At 39.9% G+C, this 24492-nt stretch overlaps 1 protein-coding gene across 7 annotated transcripts in view; it reads right to left on the bottom strand.

The window, feature by feature from the left end:
- Positions 1 to 24492, bottom strand: part of LOC125461272 (receptor-type tyrosine-protein phosphatase T) — a 1279761-nt gene that overhangs the window by 213112 nt on the left and 1042157 nt on the right. For all 7 annotated transcript variants that reach the window (XM_048549829.2, XM_048549830.2, XM_048549831.2 and 4 more), the window contains one exon: positions 15068 to 15203. In XM_048549829.2, the coding sequence (XP_048405786.1) occupies positions 15068 to 15203 (136 nt within the window). The remainder of the gene's footprint in view (positions 1 to 15067; positions 15204 to 24492) is intronic.

Here is a 24492-nt window from a genome sequence, read left to right as displayed (position 1 = left end):
GTGACAAATATAGTCATCTTGATTCAAAGAACTGGGTCTCTGACAGGCCTGAAAACAGCTTTCACATCATCTGACCACTAGAAAAGCAGATTACACACTAGAACTGCCTCATTCTTCTATTTACTACACTTAGAGCATTCCCCACCAGGCATACTATCAAGTGATCTGGTCAGGAGAGTGGCCTTCAAGTTACCTGAATGCTACATACCTAAATATAAAATATAAACTTTTCGAGCTTTTTATTTTTGTTATGATTTCCATTCTAATTCCTCTTCCTGCCATTTATGATTCTTTCAATTGATTTGATAATAGGTATCATTTGAGCAGGTGTCTGCAACTGCCACTGTTTAATGTGTTCAAGGTGTCGTGCAAATTTCTTTGAGTGGCTTATGTGGCCATTTTCCTACCTTTAACTAGAAGTTAATGCCAGTCCTCAAGTAGGTATCTCCCTTTGCTGAGAGTTGGCATCAACAAGTCACTGTTGAATCAACTATGGGCATAAACTTAGAGGGCCTCCAGATAAGGCATTGCATATTAGATTAGTGAATAAGATCTGAGCAAGTGGAGTTGGGTGGACAAACTGGGCTTTAAGGCATAAAGCAAATGTCAGAGCAGAAGTGGGAATGGGAATCCCAGAGGATCAGTATGAAGATCACTGTTGCTTCCAATTTATAATGCTGATTTTGACTTAGAAAGTAACAACGTATTTTTTACATTTGCAGTCAAATAATAAATTGGGATGGGAAATGCATATTCAATATTGAGGTGAGTCGGTAGCAACAAATTACAAGAATGGAGAAGGAAGGATCTTGTTGAGGTTTAAGGGGTCTCATCAGCTGACAGCGAAGTGAACAACAGACTACCGTTGCCTCATCTCAGGAAGGTTGATGAATTGCATGGGATCACATGACACGGCATCAATTGGCAGGGACACCAGCAGAGTCTTACCAAGAATTAAAGCCCTGGGTGTGGAATGCACATCCAGTAAGAGTTGTAATGAATTAGGACCTAGCAGCTCTTGAGCTGATCAGCATCAGAGATGAGGCTTTGGTTGCTGCTGGAGGATCATTCTCAGACCCCCAGGACTGTAGGGGTCCCCAGTATAAATCCTGCTTCCAGGTAGTGTTTGGTGCCTCCAAATTTATGATAATTAGCCTGTGTGAATGTGACAGTTGCATTGCCAGGAATTCACCGGAATGTTGGCCTCCTAACCCTTCAATGACAATTTCACCCATAGTGTGCATTTCCATTTATTTGTTAAAGCAAATCTAGCAGAGATCAACATAAACTAACCACAAAGAAATCAGAGAGAGATGTGAGCATGCGGAATTATTTCCACAGGGATTGACTGATGTCGAAATGTAGATACAATCAAAAGGAAGGGAAATAAATATACATGGAAGTCTGAACTGAGGGGGATGCCAACTGATTTAGATGAGGAAAGGTGGGTGGAGTCTTAAACAGACATAAATCAAGATATGTTTCTATGCTGCATATCTTATGTTACTCTATGTAATCCTACATTTGTCACCGTCTAACTCTGGACATCAATGTGACATGTCATCTTGTTGAGCTTAAAAATACATTGTTTTATTTGCAAAATCAGAAAATGTTGCAATATGGCATAACGATATGCAGGCAGCAAATTGAGAAACCACTGAGAAATGGCACTATTTCAAAACCTGGGAATATCCCCATTATATCACAGCAACTTGTTTTGGTGCAAGCAGCCATGTTAACGTTCATGATAATAAACCAATGCAGATATAGACTTTTTCTGGGCTTTTTCCTGGGAACCTTATACACTTTGTGCTTTTAGAAAATAGGATCATTTGGAAAAGGGGCTTTTAAATAAATGCACGTAATTATCTTGAGTATTTTTTACTCCGTGCATCATTGCGCAGAAAGTAGGTTTCATACATAATGAGTAGTAAATTAAGAGAAAGACCCTCATGAGAGATAGAGGGAGTTGAGAAAAATAAGGGTGAGTTTGGGGTTAGCACAAAATGTGCTTGTGGATTTTTGTGGCTGTAGATTCCATGCTTATTAATACTTTGGCATAATTTTTTTTCCCAAAAAACTACTATGATAAATTCAAATCCTAAACCTCATAGATTGCTGTGGGGCTGTCTGCCTCCGAATTTATCTGAAATCAAATCCCAATATACGTCACTTCAGCTTTACAATTCAGTTCAAATCTTCCTCCACAGTCATCATGTAGGCAGCAAACCTCACTTCCCTCAGGAATTCAACTTTCGATTGCTGACAGATTGGGGCAAAAATAAATTTGATAAGCAGTGAAGAAAAGGCTTCTATTTGTAGCACTACAACATGAGATAGGGGTGGGTTGCTGATGGAGGTGAGAAATTAAACCTTGTCAGAATTATGTCTATTTTCATCATTATCCTGTCTATAGTGATATAAGAAACAGGTACATGTCTGCAGAAAGAATTTTTAATCTGCCCCTGGAGAGTCCCAATCCTGTGACTATCAATTCATTTTGCTTAGGGGCCATTATTATCCCAAGGAGGCTTTTAGCTAAGTACTTAGTGAGTACAATTGAATGCCAAACACTTTCAAAGTGACATCTTCATCAAGGACAGTGCAAATGTTAAACGGTCATTAGTAGAGCTGGCAGCACAGCCGATCAATGATTAAACACCCAGTAAAGCGTGATAGCCAAGGGAAACAACCAGCTGGTTTAACAGTGAACCAGCTGGTTTAAAAGAGAACCATTTATCTGTCACATTAAATTGACTTAAAATGTATTTGGTAGATTACACGTTAGTGCAATTCAGTTCCCAGTTTTGCTTCACACAGCTTTTTTTTAATCAATTTGAAGACTAAACTATGACTTTGAAGTAAACTGACTACTTGTCTTTGCATGTGAATGCTAAGCATGGACGCTGTATTCTAGAAAGAACTAGGGACTCCCTACGTTTATTAAATGGGTTATTTCTAGTAATCTGCTGAACAAATGTATTTCATAATCCCTTCAGGTGATGTGTTATTTTCAAATCAGCCATTAGCTGCTGTGAATCCTGCTCTCAAAGCTATTGCCAGAGTGGATATTTAAATAAATCAATTACAGACATTCAAATTTTGAAAGCCAGTAGCTCCCTTTTTTTTTCAGTGATCCAGTTTAGTAGCATATTGATCTTGATAAAACTTTGATATTCTCTTTCTTTATATATGAGCTACATCACTTTGTTTCCTTGTAAGAATAGTTTGGAAGGGTAAAATCACAACCCTCACTTTCTCAGGTCTGCAGTCCTATCTGTGACCTCAACTCTAACTGAGCACTCCCTATGTTCAAAGGGAGGCCAGGGTGAAAGTAGATTCACAATATTTGTTTCAAGACCAGGTCACATCCCTGAAGAACTGTGGGCATTTTTAACTTGTAACTCCAAAATGTATTTCTTAGAAAAGAAGGGTTGATGCAGTCATGAGTAGCTGTGGAGATTAATTAAGTGGCTGTCTAGGGAGAGAGAGAGGGAGAGGGAGAGAGAGACCAATGGGATGTAATGTCTAAAAGTGTAAAGAAATTTCAAACAGACTGGACTGTGACCTCATATGACTACAATGATAATAAAGGTCTGATGGTCCCCAGTTCAACAGCAGGCTGCCCTCGCTGATTTTGTCTCACTTTGCATACATTTTCTGATTTTATTTTGAAGAATATTTGATAACAGGGCTGAAATCAGTTTTAACTCTATTCGAGTGGACTAGTGAGACTGAATGCCTTTGTGTGTACTGTATGGATTACTGTACAGGATTAGTGTGCTGTGATGGTCACATTCAAAGAAATAACCTGTAGCTACCCTTTGTTGCAGGTAAAGACTCACATTCTCTCACTCTGAGTGCTGCAAAGCAGTTAGAAATGAAACAGGTTGACAAAGGAGTCTCTTTCACCATGAATGTTTGAATTCAATCACAGTTAAAAAATGAATCAGAATTGGAGAATCTCAACTAAGCTGTAAAACTAACAGTTATGTGGCCGACTCACCTACCACATCAATGCTGCCAGTAACCACCAATGTATTGGCAGCAATCTTCAATTATCGGCTCTCCAAGAACAATTTAGTTACTGAACCCATTAGCTTTTTGCTTTCAAACATTAACTTATTGGGCTCACCTCTCATTCATAACCTGTGCATGTGTATTGTGTTAGTACTTGCTTTTACACAGAATAATTCATAAACTCAAGTATTTTGCTCATTCAAGAATATGTAGTTAAATTGGCTCCTTTTAAAAGATAAGTTCATTTGGCTCTGGAAGAAAGGTATCCACAAGGGAAGAGATCTTTCCTTAAATTAACCTTGTTTTAACCAACCACGGGTCTGGGTGAATAAAGACGCCAGTTCATCCCTTCTCACCTGGAAATTTAACAGTTTTATGCATTCTGTCTGGAACTGTGAAGAATTGGGGAACCTGACCCCACATCTCCTTGGAAAGTGGCTCTCCACTGGAAGGGTAGGGTCAAATAATTTACTTTGTATCATTTAACTATAGAACAATGATCAGTGCCGGGGAGACAATTATTTGCAAATATTATTAATCACTTGGATGAGAAGATAGCCAACTTTGCAAATGACACAAAACTAAATGGAAAGGCAAGTGGTGAGGATTACACAAAGAATCTACAAGTGGACATGGACAGGTTATATCAGTGACAACAGTTTAGCAGATGGAAAACAATATGGTGAGATGTCAGGTTATGCACTTTAGCAGGAAAAACAGAAGAGTTGAATATTATTTAAATGGAATGTCACACCTGATGAGGTGTCAAAGAAGCTATAAACGGAGTAAATATAAACTTGAGCCTGTGAGTAAGTCAGAGTATGAATGTGATGATCAGAAATGACAGCAATTTTGCAGAGAGACATATTTGCATTTTCCCACTCTCAAGAATACACAGGAGCAGAGGTCAAAAGTGAGCTTCAGCCTGGTCTGTGTGTGCTAGTGGGCTGATGTCCTCATGTGTGCATTAGTGTGCTGTGAGGGTCACAGCTCTGAGAACAGCCATTTAAATCATGTTTGCACTGCAGGTTAAAATAAAAGGATAATGACACTCGCTCTGAGTGCTGCTGGTCAGCCACATTGGAAAAGAATAACAACAAGACTTTCAATCAACTAACAAAGCCAAAAATCACAAAATCAAATGTTTAACTGCCAACGTCAACACAATTGACCACATTCACCATTATCATTGTTCAATTTTCTGCTCTGCACAAACTATCGACAGGCTATCAATATGTCTTTTTTTAACTTTTTATCTTTCTGGATTTATGTTATTTCTATTTTCTGAGCCTGTGCATTACTACTTTTTCTGCTTCTTCAGTAAATGATAAACTCATTCTTATGTTAATTTGTGAAAGCTTAGTTAACTTGGCTCCTTTTAAATGCAATTTCATTGTGTTAGGGAGAAAGTTATCCACAAAGGAAGGAATCCTTTTAAAATTTACCTTGTAACAACCGACCAACAGGGCAGACCAATAACCAAGGGGAATCAATGCACCTCTCCTCATCCAGGAGGTTAATGGTTCAAGGTATCCTGTCTGGGACTGTAATAAATTGGGGAAGTTCGCTCAGGGACTTGTCCTCACAGATCAGAAACAGCTAGTAATTTGAACATCAAATGTTCCTACAATAATAAGTCACTGATGAATATGATTGTAATGCTATTAGTTGACTGAAAAACATTGGTCAGGAAAACGTTATTGCATTCAATAGTGTTTTAGATATAAACAGACAAATGGAGCATCAATATAACATGAAAAGATGTGAGGTTATCCATTTGCTAGCAAAAACAGAAGGGCAGATAATGCAAATCATTATAGATTGGAAAAGGCTGGCAGGGGAGTTTGCAACAAAACTAGGTGTTCTGGTACACCAGTCACCAACAGTAAGCATGCAGGTCTAGCAGGCAGTGAAGAAGGTAAATGGCATGCTGGCTTTCAGAGTGAAAGGGTTGTAGTGCAGGAGCAGGGAAGCCTTGCTAAAATTGTATTGGTCTTTGGTGAGATCATGTCTGGAATAGTGTGTCCAGTTTTGATCTCCTGAGGAAAGATGTTCTGGCTCTGGAGGGGGTGCAACAAAGGTTTACCTCTGTTGCACTGTTCTATGTTCCAGTCACCAAACTGATTCCTGGGATGACAAGACTGACATACAAAGAGAAGATGGATTAGTTAGGATTACATTCACTGGTGTTTAAAGGATTGGGGGAGATCCCACAGAAACCTATAAAATTCTAATAGGATTAGACAAGGTAATTGCAGGAAGGATATTCCCAATGAACGAGGAGTTTAGAATCAGGGGTCACAGTCTAAGGATATAGGGTAGGCCATTTAGGGATGAGATTCTGGGTTATTATGTTTTCTTTGAAAGAAAATTAAACTAAAACATTAAAAATTTGGAGCATGAATAGATTATTCAGCCCTTTGTGCTGACTTCACCATTCAACATGATCACAGCCGATCATTAAACTCAGTACTCTGTTCCCAACATCTCCCAGACCCTTTGATGCCTTCATTATGGAGAACTATATTTAACTGCTTCTTGATAGCATTCAATGTTTTGACCTCAGTCAACTCCTGTGGCAGAGAATTCCAACGGCTCACTGCTAACTGGATGAAGAAATTTCTCCTCATCTCAGAGCTAAATGGCCTATCCTATCTTCAGACTCTGACCTTCCCGTGTTAACCTGTCTAATCATGTTAGTATTTGATATGTTTCTATGAGATTTCCCTCTCATTTTCCTGAACTCCAGTGAACATAGTCCTAACCAAGCAAGACCGTCTTCGTACTTCATCCTAGGAATCAGTCTGATAAATCTCTGTTGCACTCCCTTCATAGCCAGAACATCCTTCCTCAAGTAAGGAGACCAAAAGTGCTCACAATAGGTGCAGTCTCATTGAGGATGTGTATAATTTCAGCAAGACACCCTTACAATTGTACTGAAATTCTCTCATTGTGAAGGCCAGCATATCATTTGTCTTCTTCACTACTTGCTGAAGACTAATGTCTACTGCATTTGCTGCTCATCAGGTGTCTGCATGACTGGTAATAGCATTAAAAATTGTTTTGCTACAATTCAAAGTTACATTTCACCACAAAAAGAAATATGTGTATATCTTTGTAAACAAGTTGAGGTTGTTAAATTGAGCTTGGCTTATTATTCAATAAAATCCTATTTTGACCCAAACAACAGAAACATAAATATAAATGAAAATGTCCAATTGTTGGAAAACCATGCATACAGCAGTTAGGAAATCAATGTATACATGTACTCCTTGGAATGAGGACAAGTGCAGCATTTACACACATGCTGGTTTCCATTAATAGGAACATAGAAACAGGAGTAGGCCATTCAGCCCACTCTCCTGAGCCTCTTCTACCGTTCAAAGAGATCATGGCTGATCTGTGGCCTAACACCACGCCTTCTGCCAATATCCAGTAATATTTTAAAAAGTTTATTTATTTCAGATTTAAACTAACAACTGATCGGGCATCCACTATTATTTGTGGAAGTGAGTTCTACACCTTTGGCACCCTTTGTGTGTAGATGTGTTTCCTAAGATCTCTGCTGAAGGGCCTCGCCCTAAATCTCAGACTATATCCCAGAGTTCAAGAAACTATTTCCACTGGTTGGGGATTCTCTTAATCTACCCTGTCTTTTCCTGTTAATATCTTGAAGATTTCAATCAGATCATGCCTTAACCTTCAAAACTCAGCAGAGAACAGGCCTAATTAGTGTAATCTCTTCTCATTACCTCACCCCTGACATTCAGGTATCATTCTTGTAAACCTCTGTTGTACTTACTCTCAGGTAAGTACATCCTTCCTGAGGTGTGGTGCCAAGATCTGATCACAGGACTCCAAATGGGCTCTAATCAGAGATTTTTTTATAACTGCAGCACAACGTCTGCATCCTTCTACTCAGTTCTATACAGGCCAACATTCCCTTAGCTGATGTGATTATTTTCTGTATCTGTTCATGGAATTTTAAAGATCTATGCACCTGAAGCCCCATCAAATTTAGGTATATAATTTTCAATGCCATTATCCAAGTTGTTAATAAACAGTGTGAATACTTGAAAATCCTTGTGGAATACCACTGGTCACATCCTGCCAATATGAGTACCTACCCATTATGCCTACTTTCTTTCATCTGTCACTCAAGCAAATCCGAGCCATATTATTAACTTGCCATCAATTCCATGGGTTTCGACCTTAATTAATAATATCTTATGTCGGACTTTATCAATTCTGGACATATGTATAAAGAACAACCATAGACATTCCCCTGTCCACTATGTTCGTCAATCTTCAAAAATTTCAATGAGATTTGTTAGGTATGGTCATGAAGCCACACTGGCTGTCTTGATTAACTGATAATTTGCAACATGTTCAGTAACCCCATCCTTGATTATAGACTTCAGTAAATACTCCACCACAGATGTTACGCTAACTGGTTTGTAATTCCTTAGATCTCCCCATTTGCCCTTTTTAAAAAGCAGAGTAGTACGTGGAATTTTCCAATCCTAGAGGGATGACTTCTGTATCTAGAAACTCTGAAAGAATATAGTTAGAACATCTACAATGTGCTCTCATACGTTCCCTAACATTCTTGGATTTCCTTATTACCGATGCTTAACCTACATTATATTATTGTTATTATTCAGTCCCCGTTCCCAATTCACTATTAATTTTATCAGGTCATCTGGCAAGCTATCATCCTTTTCAACTGCAAATGCTGAGGCAAAATAATTTTTCAATATGTCTGCCACTTTCACATAGTCATTGACAATATCCCCACTTTCAGTCTTCAGTGGGTAAGCATTGCTCCTTTTATGTGGCTATAACATTTCTCCTTATTGATTTTGATGTTCCTAGCGTGATTCATTTCATAACCCTTTTAGCAGCTCTTATAAGCTGCTTTTGGCCCTTTGCTGGCGTTTGTATTTTTCCCATTCATGTAGGATTTGTGCTTTTTTTTGTATTTTTGTGAGTTCTTTCTTTTAGTTTTATACTGTCCCTTACCTCTTTAGTCGTCCATGTCTATTTTCTCTGTGAAGTGGACTGTTTGCCTCTCAGGGATATAATCAAGTTTTGCTTTGTGTTAAATGTTTCTTAAAAATCCTCAACTGTTCTTCAATTGTTTTGCCCATTAGCAGATTTTCTCAGTTCACAGTGGACAGTGTCTGTCTCATCTTGTTAAAATCGACCTTACCTAAATGTAAAACTTTTGCTTTTTCTTGCTTTCAAGGGCTATATTCAACTCAATCATGTTATGATCACTATTTGATAATGGTCATGCATAATTAGGCTAAAAATTAAATTGGGCTTATTACACCTCACTAAGTCCAATATTGTTTGTCTCTTGAGATAATGGTGACTGCAGATGCTAGAGAATCCGAGATAACGAAGTGTGGAGCTGGATGAACACAGCAGGCCAAGCAGCATCTTAGGAGCACAAAAGCTGACCCTTTTTCTGATGAAGGGTCTAGGCCCGAAATGTCAGCTTTTGTGCTCCTAAGATGCTGCTTGGCCTGCTGTGTTCATCCAGCTCCACACTTTGTTATCATTGTTTGTCTCTTGTTGCATCCAGGACATATTGCTCTAAGATATTATCCCGGCCAAACCCCTGAAATTCACTACCTTTCTGACAGGTGCTTGGTTGCCTTTCTCAATTTATATTAAAGTTAAAATCCCCCATTAATATGATGTTGGCTTTGTTACACATTTGCCAAATTTCTGCATTTACATAACTTAGGACTTCACAGCTGCTACCGGGAGTGGGGCTGGATGGGGGAGATGGTTACAGTTTGAGATCATTTACTGTCCCTCCGTTCACCTGTACAGTCTCCCCGAATGTGTTCCCCTCATTATATCCTCCCTCACCATTGAATTAATTTTGTTTCTAATCTTTAAGGCCACTCCACCTCCTCTGCGATGTGCTCTATCTATCCTGTAAACCTTACAACCTGCTATCTTTGGATCCCAATCCTGACCATCTTCAGCCATGTCCCAGCAATGGCTGATATGTCACAATCCCCAATTTGAATTTGTGCCTGCGTTTGTTTAATTCATTCCTTATGCTTTGTGCATTTGTATGCAGAACCCTTATTTGGGCCAAATTCAGCACTGATGCTTCATTCACCTGTTTGTTATTTCTCTCCTTTGTTTTAATCAATACACTTCTTAAAGTTTTATCATTCTCAGCCAAAACTGAAGTAGGATTCCTGACTGTTTCTTTATTCTCTAACAAGTAACTTGATTTTGAATTGTACTGATCTCCTCCAAGATCTCCCCATCATTTACCAGTTTAAAGTCCTTGAGACTGCCTCATTTAGCCTTTCTGCTAGGTCACTGGTCCCAGATCAGTTCAGGTGGAGCCTAGTCCAACAATAAACTTCCCTCCTCTCCCAAAGCCATGCCCAACGAAACATAGCTTATTTCCCTGCCTCACTCTTTCAGCCATGAGTCTACTTTCTAATTTACTTATTGCTATGCCAACTTGAACATTGCTCAGATAATATTCCAAAGGTTATAACCTTTGAGGTCCTGTTCTTTAATTCACATCCTAATTCCTGATATTTCCCAAACAGGATCTCTTGTCTACTCTTGCCAATGTTTTCGGTCCCAAAATGAATCACAACAACTGGGCCCTCTCCCTTTCACTCCAATATCCTTTCAAGCCACTTGAAATGTCCCTTACCTTGGCACCAGATAATCTACACACCATGCCAGACTCTCAATACTGCTTACAAAGGGTGCTATCTGTCTCCCTAATTATAGAGTTCCCCACTACTACCACTGTCTAATTGAATAGTCTCCTGAACAGCGATGGGGGCAGTGGTCAGTTTGCTCATCGTCCCTACAGACTTTTTCCTTATCCACACAGGGGGCAAGTACCCTACACCTACTGGATAAGGTCAAGTGGTGAGCATCCCCCAGTGTTAAATTTAAGATCCTTCTACCTGCTTCATTTGAAGTCACACCCTTCTGTACCTGACTGCTAGCCAAATGTGACTGCCTCCTGAAACACAACATCCAGGTAACATCCCCCTTCCCTGATGTGTTATAGTATGTGAAGCTCAGATGCGGACTTATCAACACTGAGCCAAAGTTCCTCAAACAACCAACACTTGCTACAGATTTGGCTACAATGAACCATGATGGGGTCCACCGGCTCCCACAGGCAAGTACAGCATATTGCCTGGCCCTGCATTTCTAAATTATTTAATCAGTTTTTAATTTGTATTTTTACATTTCCTACGAGTCTTTGGTTTTTAATCCGTAAAATATTTCTCCAAATTACCTCTCATCTGGAGGCAGATAATAAATCCACTTCATTGAGTTGTCAATTAGTGGAAATAATGCGGCTGATGGCTTCACTTTTAATCATAATTTCAGGTGTGACACTGGCCAGATGGATCTAATGGGCTTTGTAAAATCTTGTGGCTATGGCATGCAGCTATTGCTGGTCCAGGAGGGAAGTGCCTTTCCAGTTGGCTGCTAGATCCAGTCTTCCTGTATTGCCAATTACCCATCATTAAACAATTGCCCCACCTTCAACCAACCCTTCCAACATTCCTTCAGAGGTTTCCATCCTCCATCAAACTTCATAGAATTGCAAACTTCCCAAAAAGCTCTAATGTACCCCGAACATTCTCAATCTGTTCTCCAAGATCTCAAACCTCTCTGCCAATGCTTCTTATCTCCCCTCCTGAAGTGTCTGATCCCCAAATACCCAATCTTACACTGACTTCTAATGTTAAACATCTACCCTATACCAAATGCCAACAAGAAATAGAAACTAGGATCCTAGAATTGGCCTTCCCATTCTGAAATTTGAATTGACAGACACCTCTGGATCAAAGACTACTGGAACTGAACACCCCTTTCCAGCTTCAGTACCCCACTAACCCTGGGCCGAGAATCAGATCCTCTTGGGATTAGTCCACCTCACCATCTGTACGTCTCACCTCTCATTCCCCCCTTTCATTCTGCTAACATTCAACACATAGATGCCCAATGCTGAATATGAAAGGAAACCATGTTCTGAACTGGATGTGAAGTAGTTGTGCACAAACATGCAATGAAACATTTATGCATCAAGCCATTTCCTTAATGAAAATAGTCGTGTGTGTGTGTAAAATTCCAAACACTACATGCAAATTCCCACTTAATTCCCACTTGTTGTTTTGGTTTCTCTCCTAATTCACACCCACCTTGTTCTGAAGACACCTGTCTAGATATTATGAACAATCCCTGTCCCAGAATTGGTGTGCTTGAGAAACATCTGCTTTGGGCCATTATGCCTCCCGTAAATTAACTCACCAAGCTGCAGGTACTGGCTGGAATTTCCCAGGCACCTGAGACCATACACTTTGGTGCAGAATTAGGTCACTCTGCCCATTGAGTCTACTCTGACATTTGAAAATGGCTGATATATTTCTCAATCCCATTCTCCTGCCTTCTGCCCATAACCTTTGATCTGTTTACTAATGAAGAATATATCTATCTCTGGCTTAAATATACACAATGACTTGGCCTCCTCAGCTTTCTGCAGCAATGGGTTCCACAGATTAACCATCCTCTGGTTGAACAAATTCCTCCTCGTCTCAGTGCTGAAGGGTTGCCCCTTCACTCTGAGGGTGTGCTGTTGGGTCCTGGACTCTCGTCCAAATGGAAACATCTTCTCCATGTCCACTATATCCAGGCCTCTCAGTATTCTGTAATTTTCAATGAGATCCCCCAATATCCTGCTCAACTCCTCATATGACAAGGTCTTCATTCCCGGGATTATTTTTGTGAACATTCTCTGGAGCCCCTCCAATGCCAGCACATCCTTACTTAGATACAGAGCCCAAAACTGCTCTTCAGATTCCAAATGTGCCCTGACCAGAACCTCATATAGCCTTAGCAATGCATCCTGCTCTTATATTCTAGCCCTCTTGAAATGAATGCTAGCATTGCATTTAGCCTTCCCAATGGTCAACTGAACCTGCATGTTAACCAGAAGTAAATCCGGAACTACGACTCCAGAATCCCTTTGTGCTTCAGATTTCTGAAGCCTTTCCCCATTTAGAAACAGTCTAATGCTCTGTTCTTCTGACCAAAGTGCATTACCTGGCATATTCCCACATTGTATTCCATCTGTCACTTCATTGTTCAGTCTTCCAGTCTCTCCTAGTCCTTGTAGAGGCTTCCTGCTTCCTCAACACTACTTGTCCTTCTACCTGTCTTTGACTCATGTATAAACTCAGTAACAATGCCCTCAGTTCCTTCATCCAGATTGTTAATGTATAACGTGAATAGATGTAGTCCCAGTACATATCCTGCAGAACTCCACTAGTCACTGGCTGCAATCCTGAAAACAATCCCTTTATCCCCAATCTCTTCCTTCTGCCAGTCAGCCAGTCTTCCATCTGTGCCAATACCTTGTCCCTATCACCAGGGGGCTCTTACTTTGTTCAGCAGCCTCCTGTGTGGCACCTTGTCAAGGGCTTTCTAGAAATCCAAACATACCACGTCAACAGGCTCGCCTTTGTCTAACCTTTGTCAACCAATCAGATTTCAGCCTGCTATGTCACCAGCAGTGGCTTTCAGGTCAGCCGCAGATAGCTGGGAGGTGGTAGGAGGCAGGGCCAATGGGATAGGAAGAGGGATGATGGGTCCGAGTGGTAACGATACAGAGAGGACAAAAGCCAGCTCAAACTGCATTTTTACCAAAATGGGAGCAATACAATTCTACCTAGAATATGTATGCCCCACCCTGTACAATAATCTTATTTTACAGCAGTTGGTATGCTTTAAGTCAACCTTAAGGCCACAATGTATGGTTCTACAGGTATCAGCTGCCACCCAGTGCACTGACCGAGTGTTTATTGTTTGTTTCATAAATTCTGACAATGGCTGTTTGTGTTTTTTTTTAAATCATAAGTCACATGGCACCAGGTTATAGTCCAACAGGTGTTAGATGCCTGAAGAAGCAGCGAGAATCCGAAAGCTTGTGTTTTCAAATAAACCAGTTCGACTATAACCTGGTGTTGTGTGATGTCTGACCTTGTCCACCCCAGTCCAACACCAGCACCTTCACACCTTAAAATCATATCAAGGGGTGTCTTAGTCGAACCAGATTCAGTTTTGACCAGGTCTGCACTCGGGACACGTTTGAACAGGAATCACTAGAAAAGCCATCAAAAACAAGAATACTGCTCAATTTCTCATTTTTCCTCCAGATTAGGGGTTTAGAGTTTAAATATGCCATCATACTGTCTGAGTTGAAATCAGCTGACTGAATCCATACAATAGACCTGAAGCCCGCCGAATGCGCAATTCACTATAAATCAGTGCATTGCCTTGCTGTCACATCAAGGGAATTAGTTATCAGTTAAGGTAAAGAAATTACTGAACAGACAAATTTTAAAGGGTGTGGTGAGCTTAACCTTATCAAATCTCTTGAAACTTCATTAAACTTAATTTCAAACGTGATGTGGATTCTTCTTTCAAAATGTGTGAACTGTTTAGCTTTTACTCAAATCTGGAAACTAGACTAATTCTTGGTAACATGAACAAAATATTTGTTTTCTTTTGTGTCGGCTGAAGATGCGGATCAGAAATGGTTATTTGAAAATTTAATTTTTGTCTCTTAACTTCATGACTTTAGTGTTTTTTTTTGTCTTCATTGGCTTTCTATTCTCAACTGCCAGGAAAATGAAGGCAATTTCATCAGACACCAAATTTGGTCAGTTAAGTGGAACCAATAGGAGTCAAATCATTAGGCTGCATTTGTAGCAAAATCCATCTTGGAAGTGACAGGATAAATTGTACAAGATTGCAACTACTTGCAATCATGCAAGCGTGACTAGGCTATCCAGATAAATATCTAAAACACATTTGTTCAAATTCAAGTCAATTCACCAAGCTATGGTAAAGGGTCCTCCATGCCTAATTTCCTTCCAATGTTCTACAAAATAAAATCCGTGTACTGTCTATTTCCTTGTCACAAAGTTCTGCTGCAAATGGTGAACTGAACATATTTTGTCATAAAACGTACCGTTTTTTAACTATCAGCATCACTCCCAGCATGATGATGATGAACATTAGGATTCCTGCAATAACTCCAGCCATTTTCACTGTGTTATCTACTTGTTTTTCTGGCTCCACTGTATTGGAGTTCTGTGTTGAGGCACCTGAAATGCAAGAAATCACAGAATTAATAAGCTCTTGAAAGTTAATCCGTTTTCATAGCTTAGTCAGAACATCAACGTTACATCCTGCTTTGCAAAAAAAAGTTGACATTTCCTTCGAGTATTTTGCATCCATAATAATTTGTCAGTCTTTGATATTCTTACACGTTACAGTGACACAAGATGAGAAGGTATCAAAATGAGCTAGAAGTATTCGCTAAAATTATTCTGCCCTCTTGGTCTCAAACCCTCAATGCTGGTTCGTTGATACGTGAGTTTACAATCATGAGGGAATTGTTCCACTCAGATCAGCACTCACACTGTAGGAAATTGCCAGGATTCAGCCCCTCAATTTCTTTCCATTAATTTTAGCGAGTTGAGTAAAGGGTTCTGTGCTCCCTTATTTCCCACACTATGCTTTCAACCACATTCTTCCCCATTGGAAAGGAGGAAGTGGAGATGGCCTCTTAGCAGTAGGTTTTTTTGTAATATGGTGGGTTGCCTAAGGTCCAGAAGATGCTGCTAAGCACCGAAGCCAACTAATATTTTCTATTACATTTTAAAATTTGCCTAGTGTATGAAATAACAGAAACAATTGTTGAACAGCAATATTTTAATAATTTCAATAAAATTGGAAGGTAAGAGATTAGGAGGGCTGTTAAAATTAAATGAATGTTTAAAAAAAGGATAAATTGAAATGAAAGGCAAAATGATTTGTACAATGTAAAGGAATCACCAGTGTGATCCAAAAATTTCAATGGATTGGTACTGCTAAACAGTTCGTGCCCTATAAAAGTAGGAAGTTTGTCTTTCAGTGCGTCAGACTGATGCAGTTTGTACAATTATCAATGTATTATAATAATTCTGACAAGGATGAGATCAAACAGAGGAGCTCTATAGAATCCAAGATTGCGAAGCATATGTTTGCTGCATAAGGAGTGCGTAATAAGGATTTTAAATCAAGTCTGGAATGGCTACAATACTACAGCAAATTATGTTATTGAGGGAGAAAGGGTCAAGTTTTTTTTGCAGGCTGTTGGATCCTTTAATGTCCATGTAAACTTGTGGAACCTCAAATTTCTGAGCTAGGAGAGGGGATAAATCACAATTTCCATCCAGGAAGAGCAATGGAGTTGGACATTCTTCAGTGTTACATGTTCTTAGATTCATACTTTAAATTCTTATGAGGAAGGCTACGGACAGACTTTGTGCCCATATATTCATCTTGTCAAGATGGGTAAGACTTATGGCGAGTTCTCGAGCTATCACTGGAGTACTCCCCCTTTTGTCCTTGAAATGCACCAGCAAAATTCATATTAGTTCAAAGCCAGCATGAGCCTTCATTAGTACATGTTAATTGATGCAGCAAAAGCTCGAGATTAAAACAAAACAAATGGTCCACACGTGCCTTAGCGCAAATCCCAGCTAGAGAGATACTTTGCACTCTGCTTTAGGTTAGAAAACGTAGATGCTACACATACATACTGGCAGTTGTCAACAGCTCAGCCTGACTGTGTAAATGATAACATAATCAGATCTCAATTTTTAAACAACTTATTCAGATTATTCAGCTCTGATGATTGTAAATGTAACAAAGTGAGACCAAATGATGGAAGAATTATTGTGTTGATACTATGGTTTTGAAACAGCTACTCTGGTTTGATGTATGAACCTGTTTAAAAGAATCTCCCTTCAGATAAATATGTTTACTTTTCATTCGATGTGTAAAATTTCCCTTGCTCTGGAAATGGTAAGCAGTACACGGGGAATATTAAAAAAAATTAACTTGTTAATGTATTTGGGAACATCCAAGAAATAAGATTCACCCTATATAGTGAGTTTTAATAATTACACATCTCAGTTTGTACTCAGAGAAAAATATCTGTAGAAAACTTACACCAAATATATCACGTATGCATAAATGCATCCAGATATGTCCATATAATATACACAAGATGTCTGTATAAATCATTTATGCCTTTAGATCTATATCAAATGGGCATACTCAACTTGAGAAAAAATATTAACTCGTCAATATTGATCTAAACATATGCACTCATATACCTATACTAATTATACACAAATTCAGATCTAAAGTATTTACACACATCTATAAAATGTATGCACACCCATATTTACCTAAAGTTATCTATGAGATAAACATTTAGTGTACAAAGAAGTTTTTCTTTGAAGAAAAACGAGTTTCAAATTTGCAAGGTTTCACTGAGAGTTTGATAGTTAAAATGCTTAACATGATTTCAACAGATCAGAAGCATCCTGAGTTTAATTATTACTTCTGTATCAGAATTCTCATCCAGTATGGCAATGGGGGACTTTTGAACTTAATCAATGAAAGAGGAAAATTGAGCTGAGATTCTTGTTGTTGGATCTATACTTCGGAAGCCCTCCTGTAACATGTGCCTGCATATGTACACACAGACACACACACACACATCAATGTAAGGTATGGAGATGGTATTTGTGTGTGATGCTGCTCTTTCTCTCGATTCACATGCTACTATTGGTCACGGATCAGACACACAAGAAAGACTACTTGCTCAGCAGAGGCCTAGGAATCTATGCTATAGCCTGATACAGCACATCTAGGAGAATACTGCAAGAAAGGAAGAAAATTAGAAAAGCTTTGCTGGAGATAACAAGGTGTGGAGCTGGATGAACACAGCAGGCCAAGCAGCATCAGAGGAGCAGGAAGGCTGAAGTTTTGGGCCTAGACCCTTCCTCAGAAAATCTTTGCTACTGATTTTACACTTCTTTTTCCAATTAGCTCTGTCATTCATAAACATGAAAATAGTCTGACCATCAGCAAAGCTCAGCTTTCCTCACCCACATTTAGACATGTAGATGTAAAACATTATTTTAAACACCATTGCAGGGTGTGTTTCAATTAAGTAATTTCATCACTCAGGTGCTGACAAATTAAAAATGCAAAAGACATTCTCCCAATAACAAACACTGCACTTCAAAGTGTGAGGCATTTTCAGATATTTCAGTAACAGTATTGGGCACAAAATAATCATTTATCAAATCAGTTTTTATTAAAAATGAGCTAATTTTTATGAGCGTACTCTCTGGGGAGCAATGCTGATCACAAAAAGGATATAAAAGGAAATTACATCACCACTCCTGCAATCTTGATTGCTGACATCTGCCTATCCACTTTCAATTTTGGATGTGAGTTTGCTCGCTGAGCTGGAAGGTTAGTTTTCAGACATTTCATCACCATTCTAGGTAACATCATCAGTGAGCCTCCGGTGAAGCGCTGGTGTTATGTCCCGCTTTCTATTTATCTGTTTAGGTTTCCTTGGGTTGGTGATGTCATCCTCAACTCACATCCAGAAACTCAACCTGAGCTACAAATCTTCTCAAAACTCACTTTCAATTCTGTGTCAGCATCTGGCATTGACTCTTCTCCTCTATATCAACTACAGCTGCCTTTTCAAACTCCTAATTCCCATGCTTTTCGCTCTGTGTCACATCAATTCTGCTGTTATTTAGCCATTGCTTCAGCTTTCTTTCACCAGACTCAGCCCTGACATTCCCATCAGCATGCCCCAGATTTGATCGATTAAGTTCAAAGGGAACAGATTGGTTCTGGATAGACTACGTTATTGTTGAATGTAAAAATGCTCGTGGAGATCTGCTCACTTGAATCTCGCTGACTTCACGTGTCATGTTAACAGTTCTGTCCTGGCTATCAGGTCAGGCCCTCACATTAGGAAGGAGAAGGTTTCGCTGAAGCCCAAACCATAATAAATGAAGACATAATTCAGGCTCAAATAAAATTTTTACCTTTGGCCACAGTCAGGGCCTTGCCAGGAAGATTATACTTAAAAGGGCAACAGGTCCAGAATAATACACAAGTAGATTCGTTTTAAAATGGCTTCCTTGCAGTTCCTGGCAGACTGGGAATCATCCTGAGATCCACAAAGAAATTGAGGGCACTGGGCTTCCTTCCCCTGATGGATGCTTACCCCACCCTCACTCACCATGCTTTTAGAACCTTCTTCTGTACTTGTCGGACTCCTGAGTGCCAATCTGACATCATTTACACTGCTCATGCAAGAAAGAATTAGACCTTGACATCAAAGCAAAACTTCTTCCCAGCTTCCCTCAACTCCAGCCCTGAACTCACTGTTATCTCTCTGCAACTTTTGACATGGTTGACCATTGCATTCTTCTTCAATTCCTCTGATCCTACGTTTAGTTCAGGGGACTAACTCCTACTTCATTCCACACTTACCTAATTGAAGCAGAGCATGTTATGCAATAATTTTTCTTCCCAACCCTAGTAGAGGACAAGTGGAACCCCAAGTAATTCATTTTTGGCCAGCTTCTCTTCCTTATTTAAATACTGCCCTTGGTGATATTATTCATAAATTTGGAGTCGGCATCTACGTGTAGTCCGCTCATACCTCACCCTTATCTAATTTTACAATTTGGCTCCCTGTGTTGACTTCTTGCTTTGTATGTGACACAGATTTCTTCTCGTATACATGAGAAAGACCAAAGCCATCAAATGAAACCCTTGTATAAATTCTGTCTATTGCCATATCTCTGATCAGCGTCTGTCAAAGGCTGAACCAGTCTGGCTCCTATCTTGGCATCCTGCTCAACCCTGAGCTGATCCCTATTCTCTCCATCACCAAAAGCTCCTATTTCAAATTTCATAACATTGCTAACTGTCGCTACGCAGGTCATTTGTCACTGAAACCCTTATCCATGCTTTTGTTACCTCCAGTCAATCATTTCCACCTCGACCACTCTCTTTGGAATTCATTTGCTAATCTCTTTCAGCTTTTATCCAACCTCTTCACAGACCTTTCTTAAATCTTATAACTGTCCAGTTTTTTTAGTCACCCTGCCTATCATTCCTTTCTTTTCGCATCTTTTCTCACACCTCTCTGAAAAGCTTGCAACATGAAGTTGTGGTAACGCATTGCAAAAATAAAAGTTATTGAAGTTGTAATTGAAGGGAAACACTTATCCCTAACATTTACCTTTGACTTTTTCTTTTAAGATAGTAACAGAGACTGAGCTACTCTACCTTTCACTTAATTAGATAAATTCCTACATCAACATCATCAGATGAGGTCCATGCTCATCTGAGTGAACATTAACACAACCTTTACATAACAGAACCAGATAGAGACGATGGTAAGTGATGACACAGAAATGGAAATTGCTAAATAACAACTCAGCAGGTCAGCAGTCCCAGTCTGAAGAAGGATCACTGGACCCGGAATGATTTCCAGCACCCACAGTTCTTTCAGTTTTTGTTTAAAGGTAAGCCAGAAGATTTACTTGGAGCCCTGTTCCATGTGATTTGACATCACAACGACATAGTTCCTTTTGCATGTGGTCAGTAACTGTACAATTGCCTTCACCCTACAATCAATATCTTCCTAATAGGTACAACAGGCCCTGAACTTATGGTGTTAGATTTATGTGTTGGATTCTCATCCTAATGTCAGGATGAAATGTGCATTAGATTCCCACAAATGTCAGCAGCAGGATGTAAGTGGAAATTTTGAAAGAGACAGCCATCTAAGGGCAATGAACGTGCCTGTGTTTGGAGAGACAGTACAAGGCCTCCAAGTAGTCAAAGTTTGGCTGCCTTACTATCAGAAATGGTCAGTGTCAATGGAGGTTAGAGAACACTAGGGTGTCTCATGATAGAGGGGCTATGAGAAGATCATTTCAGATTTAAAAATAATGGGGGACATCTTCCTAACTTTTCATTGATTTGAGTATTAGCAATAAAGTTAGGCTAACCATAGGAAATTGGCAGCGAGAGCAAAAAGTCCCAATTTCCAACCAAGTGTCAAAGGGTGAGATGAGATTCTCACTAATGAGGGACAAGAAGGTTTTTTGCATGAATTAGCATGCATTAGTGTACATTAACATCCCCATTGTAATTCCAGTACTTTCACTTGCACTGAGTGGGGAAAATATGATGAATGGAAACCATTGGACATGGTGCCTAGGTAAGGAAATGAATTTGGGAAGCATGCGAAAATTTGTTCGGCCTTATGGAGGGAAACCTTCCAAAAAAATTACCGAGAATGAAACTTAACCAATACCTGACAAGATTCGGACCAGAAAAGGGTGCTGGACCATTACTATGAAATTAGAATCTCCAATTACATCCGTGGGAAGAGACAGGGTAAAAATATAACGATGTCAAAATGGTTCCACCTAAACATCCAAAGGAATTTCAACTCATGGCATGCAGTTCATTTAATTGGCAAAGTACACACTGTATTTTTAAGGAATTTGAGGATCATTGAGATTTAATGTAAAATTTCTCCATGTATTTATATAATCAGCAAGGGCTTCTCCCGGTATGTGGTATGGCTGTAATGTTTAGCCTTTCCATTTGCAAATGAATTTCAGGACAACAGCAACTTGGCTAGATCAGTTTAGTGCAGTTAAAAGCAAAGCTGGTGTCTGTGCTGTTGAATCTTAGGACATTAGAAAGTTAAATGCTAATAAGCACTTAATCAATATAGAGAGGCCATCCAGATCTCAGCTGGATCAGGACTTGAAAAAAGAATGAAGATTCTGAAGGTAAGTATTTTATAAGATGAATGAAAATAAAATCTGAGCAGGCAGACAATGTGGAATAAGTTGAGAGATAGTAAGAACTGCTGATGCTGGAGCCAGAGATAACACAGTGTGGAGGTAGAGGAACTCAGCAGGCCAGGCAGCAGGAAAGCAGGAAAGTTGACAGTTTCGGATCGGGACCCTTCTTCAGAAAGGGTCTTCAGAAGAAGGATCCCGAACCAAAACGTCAGCTCTCCTGCTCCTCTGATGCCACTGTGCTCCTCTAGCTCCATACTGTGTTATATATAGAACAAGCTGTTCCAGTTAAAGCAAAAGACAAGAGAAGGTTAAATCCTGATCCTCCAGATTCTACATCCAGGTAAATATTTTTCTTAGCAAAATTGCCTTATTGAGGGAGCTGTCGAAGGACCATTGCTTAGAGATCATACTGGCACGCTAATTGTGCAAAGGGAGCTTCATAGAGGCATTCTGCTCTTTATTGAAGAGATGAACTATGCAGGCTGATGATAATCCCATAAATTAGGCAGACAAATTTAGCCCCAAAATGAGTGGCTAAGATTGCAGCAGTTATGTCATCTCAGGGCAAACCAATTTTGAAGTGAGGGCTCAAATGTTAGGCCTGCCTTCTTCAGGTGGTTGGCATCAATTGTCACTTCTCTGTTCACTTCACCAAAAACAATATATGGCATAGTTTAGGCTGTGCTCCTACTTCCTGTTCACCATCATGGTCACTTAGATCATCAATTAGAACCCAGGGAGTTGGAGTTGCATGGTAAAACTGATAGTCCTGAGCCCTGTTCCTTGACTGATCTTCTTAGGTTGAGCGAAAGACTCCACTGCTTACAATATTTGTTAGGATTTTCTAACAAAGGTAAAAATGTGCGGATCAAAATTCTGAGATTTTCTGGATATTTTTTCTTGACATTTGCTGTATTAGATTAGATTCCCTACAGTGTGGAAACAACAAGTCCACACTTCCCCTTTTGGCCCAACAAGTCCACACTTCCCCTTGCAGCATCCCACCCAGACCCATTCCCCTATAACCCTCACACCCCTGAACACTACAGGCAATTTATCATGGCCGATCCACCTAGCCTGCACATCTTTGGGCTGTGGGAGGAAACTGGAGCACCCGGAGGAAAGTCACGCAGGCACGGGGAGAACGTGCAAACTCCACACAGACAGTTACCTGAGGCTGGAATCAAACCCGGGTCCCTGGTGCTGTGAGGCTGCAGTGCTAACCACTGAGCCACCGTGCCACCCAAATATATAAGATGAGAACTTGGTGGTACACATGAAGTCCTCACTCAAAGTTATGGCAGCTTTCCTGAAAATTGTGACTGTACGTGAAGCAACTTTTAAGTAAATCTTACTTGCTCTTAGAAATCTATGACAAAACTGGAGGTACGTTCCTTCTGGCACTTCTGGCTTGAAGAAAACAACATACAGCTGAAATATTGAAATTGTGCATATTCCTAGTGGAAGGGACTTGTAAAATAAATTAAATCACTCAATGTGCAAAAAAAATTATGATGCACTTCAGGACCATTCTCAGCAGAAATGTACTTTTAAACATTAAATTGATGTGGTGCACAGTCTTAAATGCATTCAAAATAAAATAATTTAAAAATGAAGAAATAAACAGTGATGTATGCATCATTGCTACAACAAATTCACATTCACCTGACGAAGTGTTAATAGAGCAGGTTCCATCTAGTGACAGAAGCTGGTGCATGCAAGCAGACCCACATGCACTCACCAACATTTTGTAATGAATTGGAGCCCAGAATTTCAGAACAGTGCAGAATGGGAGCCAGGAACCCAGGAGGTTTACAGACTTTAATGCTAAGAACCGAATGAGGGAATGGGACCAGGATGAAGAAAGACTGAACATTGAGGAAGGCCAGAGCAACTTCAGGGGTGATGTATGAACAAGAGCTGAGAGGATAAGCTCTTGAGGACAGCAAGGCCATATAACAGGAGGACCAGGACAATCACTATCAAACTGAAACTCATAATGTTGAATAAATGTATTGGAAAATTTTGTTATCAACCCTGAACTGAAACAATTACAACAGAGTCAATTTTAAATCAAAGTGTGCCTATGGGTACCTGGTTATGCCCGCCTCTTTGTGGGGTATGTGGAATATTCCTTGTTCCAATCCTGCTCTGGCCCCATCCACAAATGATACATTTATGGCATCATTGGGGCTGCTTCTCTGTCTGGTTTGGAATTGTAAAAATTTACAAATTTTATTTCCAGTTTCCACCCTGCCCTCGCCTTCACCTGGTCAATCTCAGGCCCCATCCTTCCCTTCCTCATCAGCTCTGTTTCCATTTCTGGTGACAGGCTGGCCACTGATATCCACTACAAACCCACCGACTCCCACAGTTAGCTTGACTGTAAATCTTCATACTCTGCTTCCTGAGACTCCATCCCACACTCCAAATTTCTCCACCTCCATCACATTTGTTCTGATGGTGCTATCCTTGGTTGAGGGAGAGGGGGCTCAGAAATGTTCACCTTCCTGCTCATCTGAGGATTCCCAACCACTGTGGTTGACAGCACATATAGCTGCAATTCTGCCCTCACCCCCTCTCTTCCCTCCCATAAAAATGGTAGGGAGCTGCTGCTCTTCACTTACCACCCAAAGCCTCTACATCCAAAGAACTGTAAGCCACCATTTCCATCCCTCCAACAGCATGC

Source organism: Stegostoma tigrinum, chromosome 19, assembly GCF_030684315.1.
Source record: "Stegostoma tigrinum isolate sSteTig4 chromosome 19, sSteTig4.hap1, whole genome shotgun sequence".
Classification (NCBI taxonomy): Eukaryota; Metazoa; Chordata; class Chondrichthyes; order Orectolobiformes; family Stegostomatidae; genus Stegostoma; species Stegostoma tigrinum.
The sequence above is the reverse complement of the archived record's forward strand: the minus strand, read 5'-3'. Positions and strand labels throughout refer to the sequence as shown.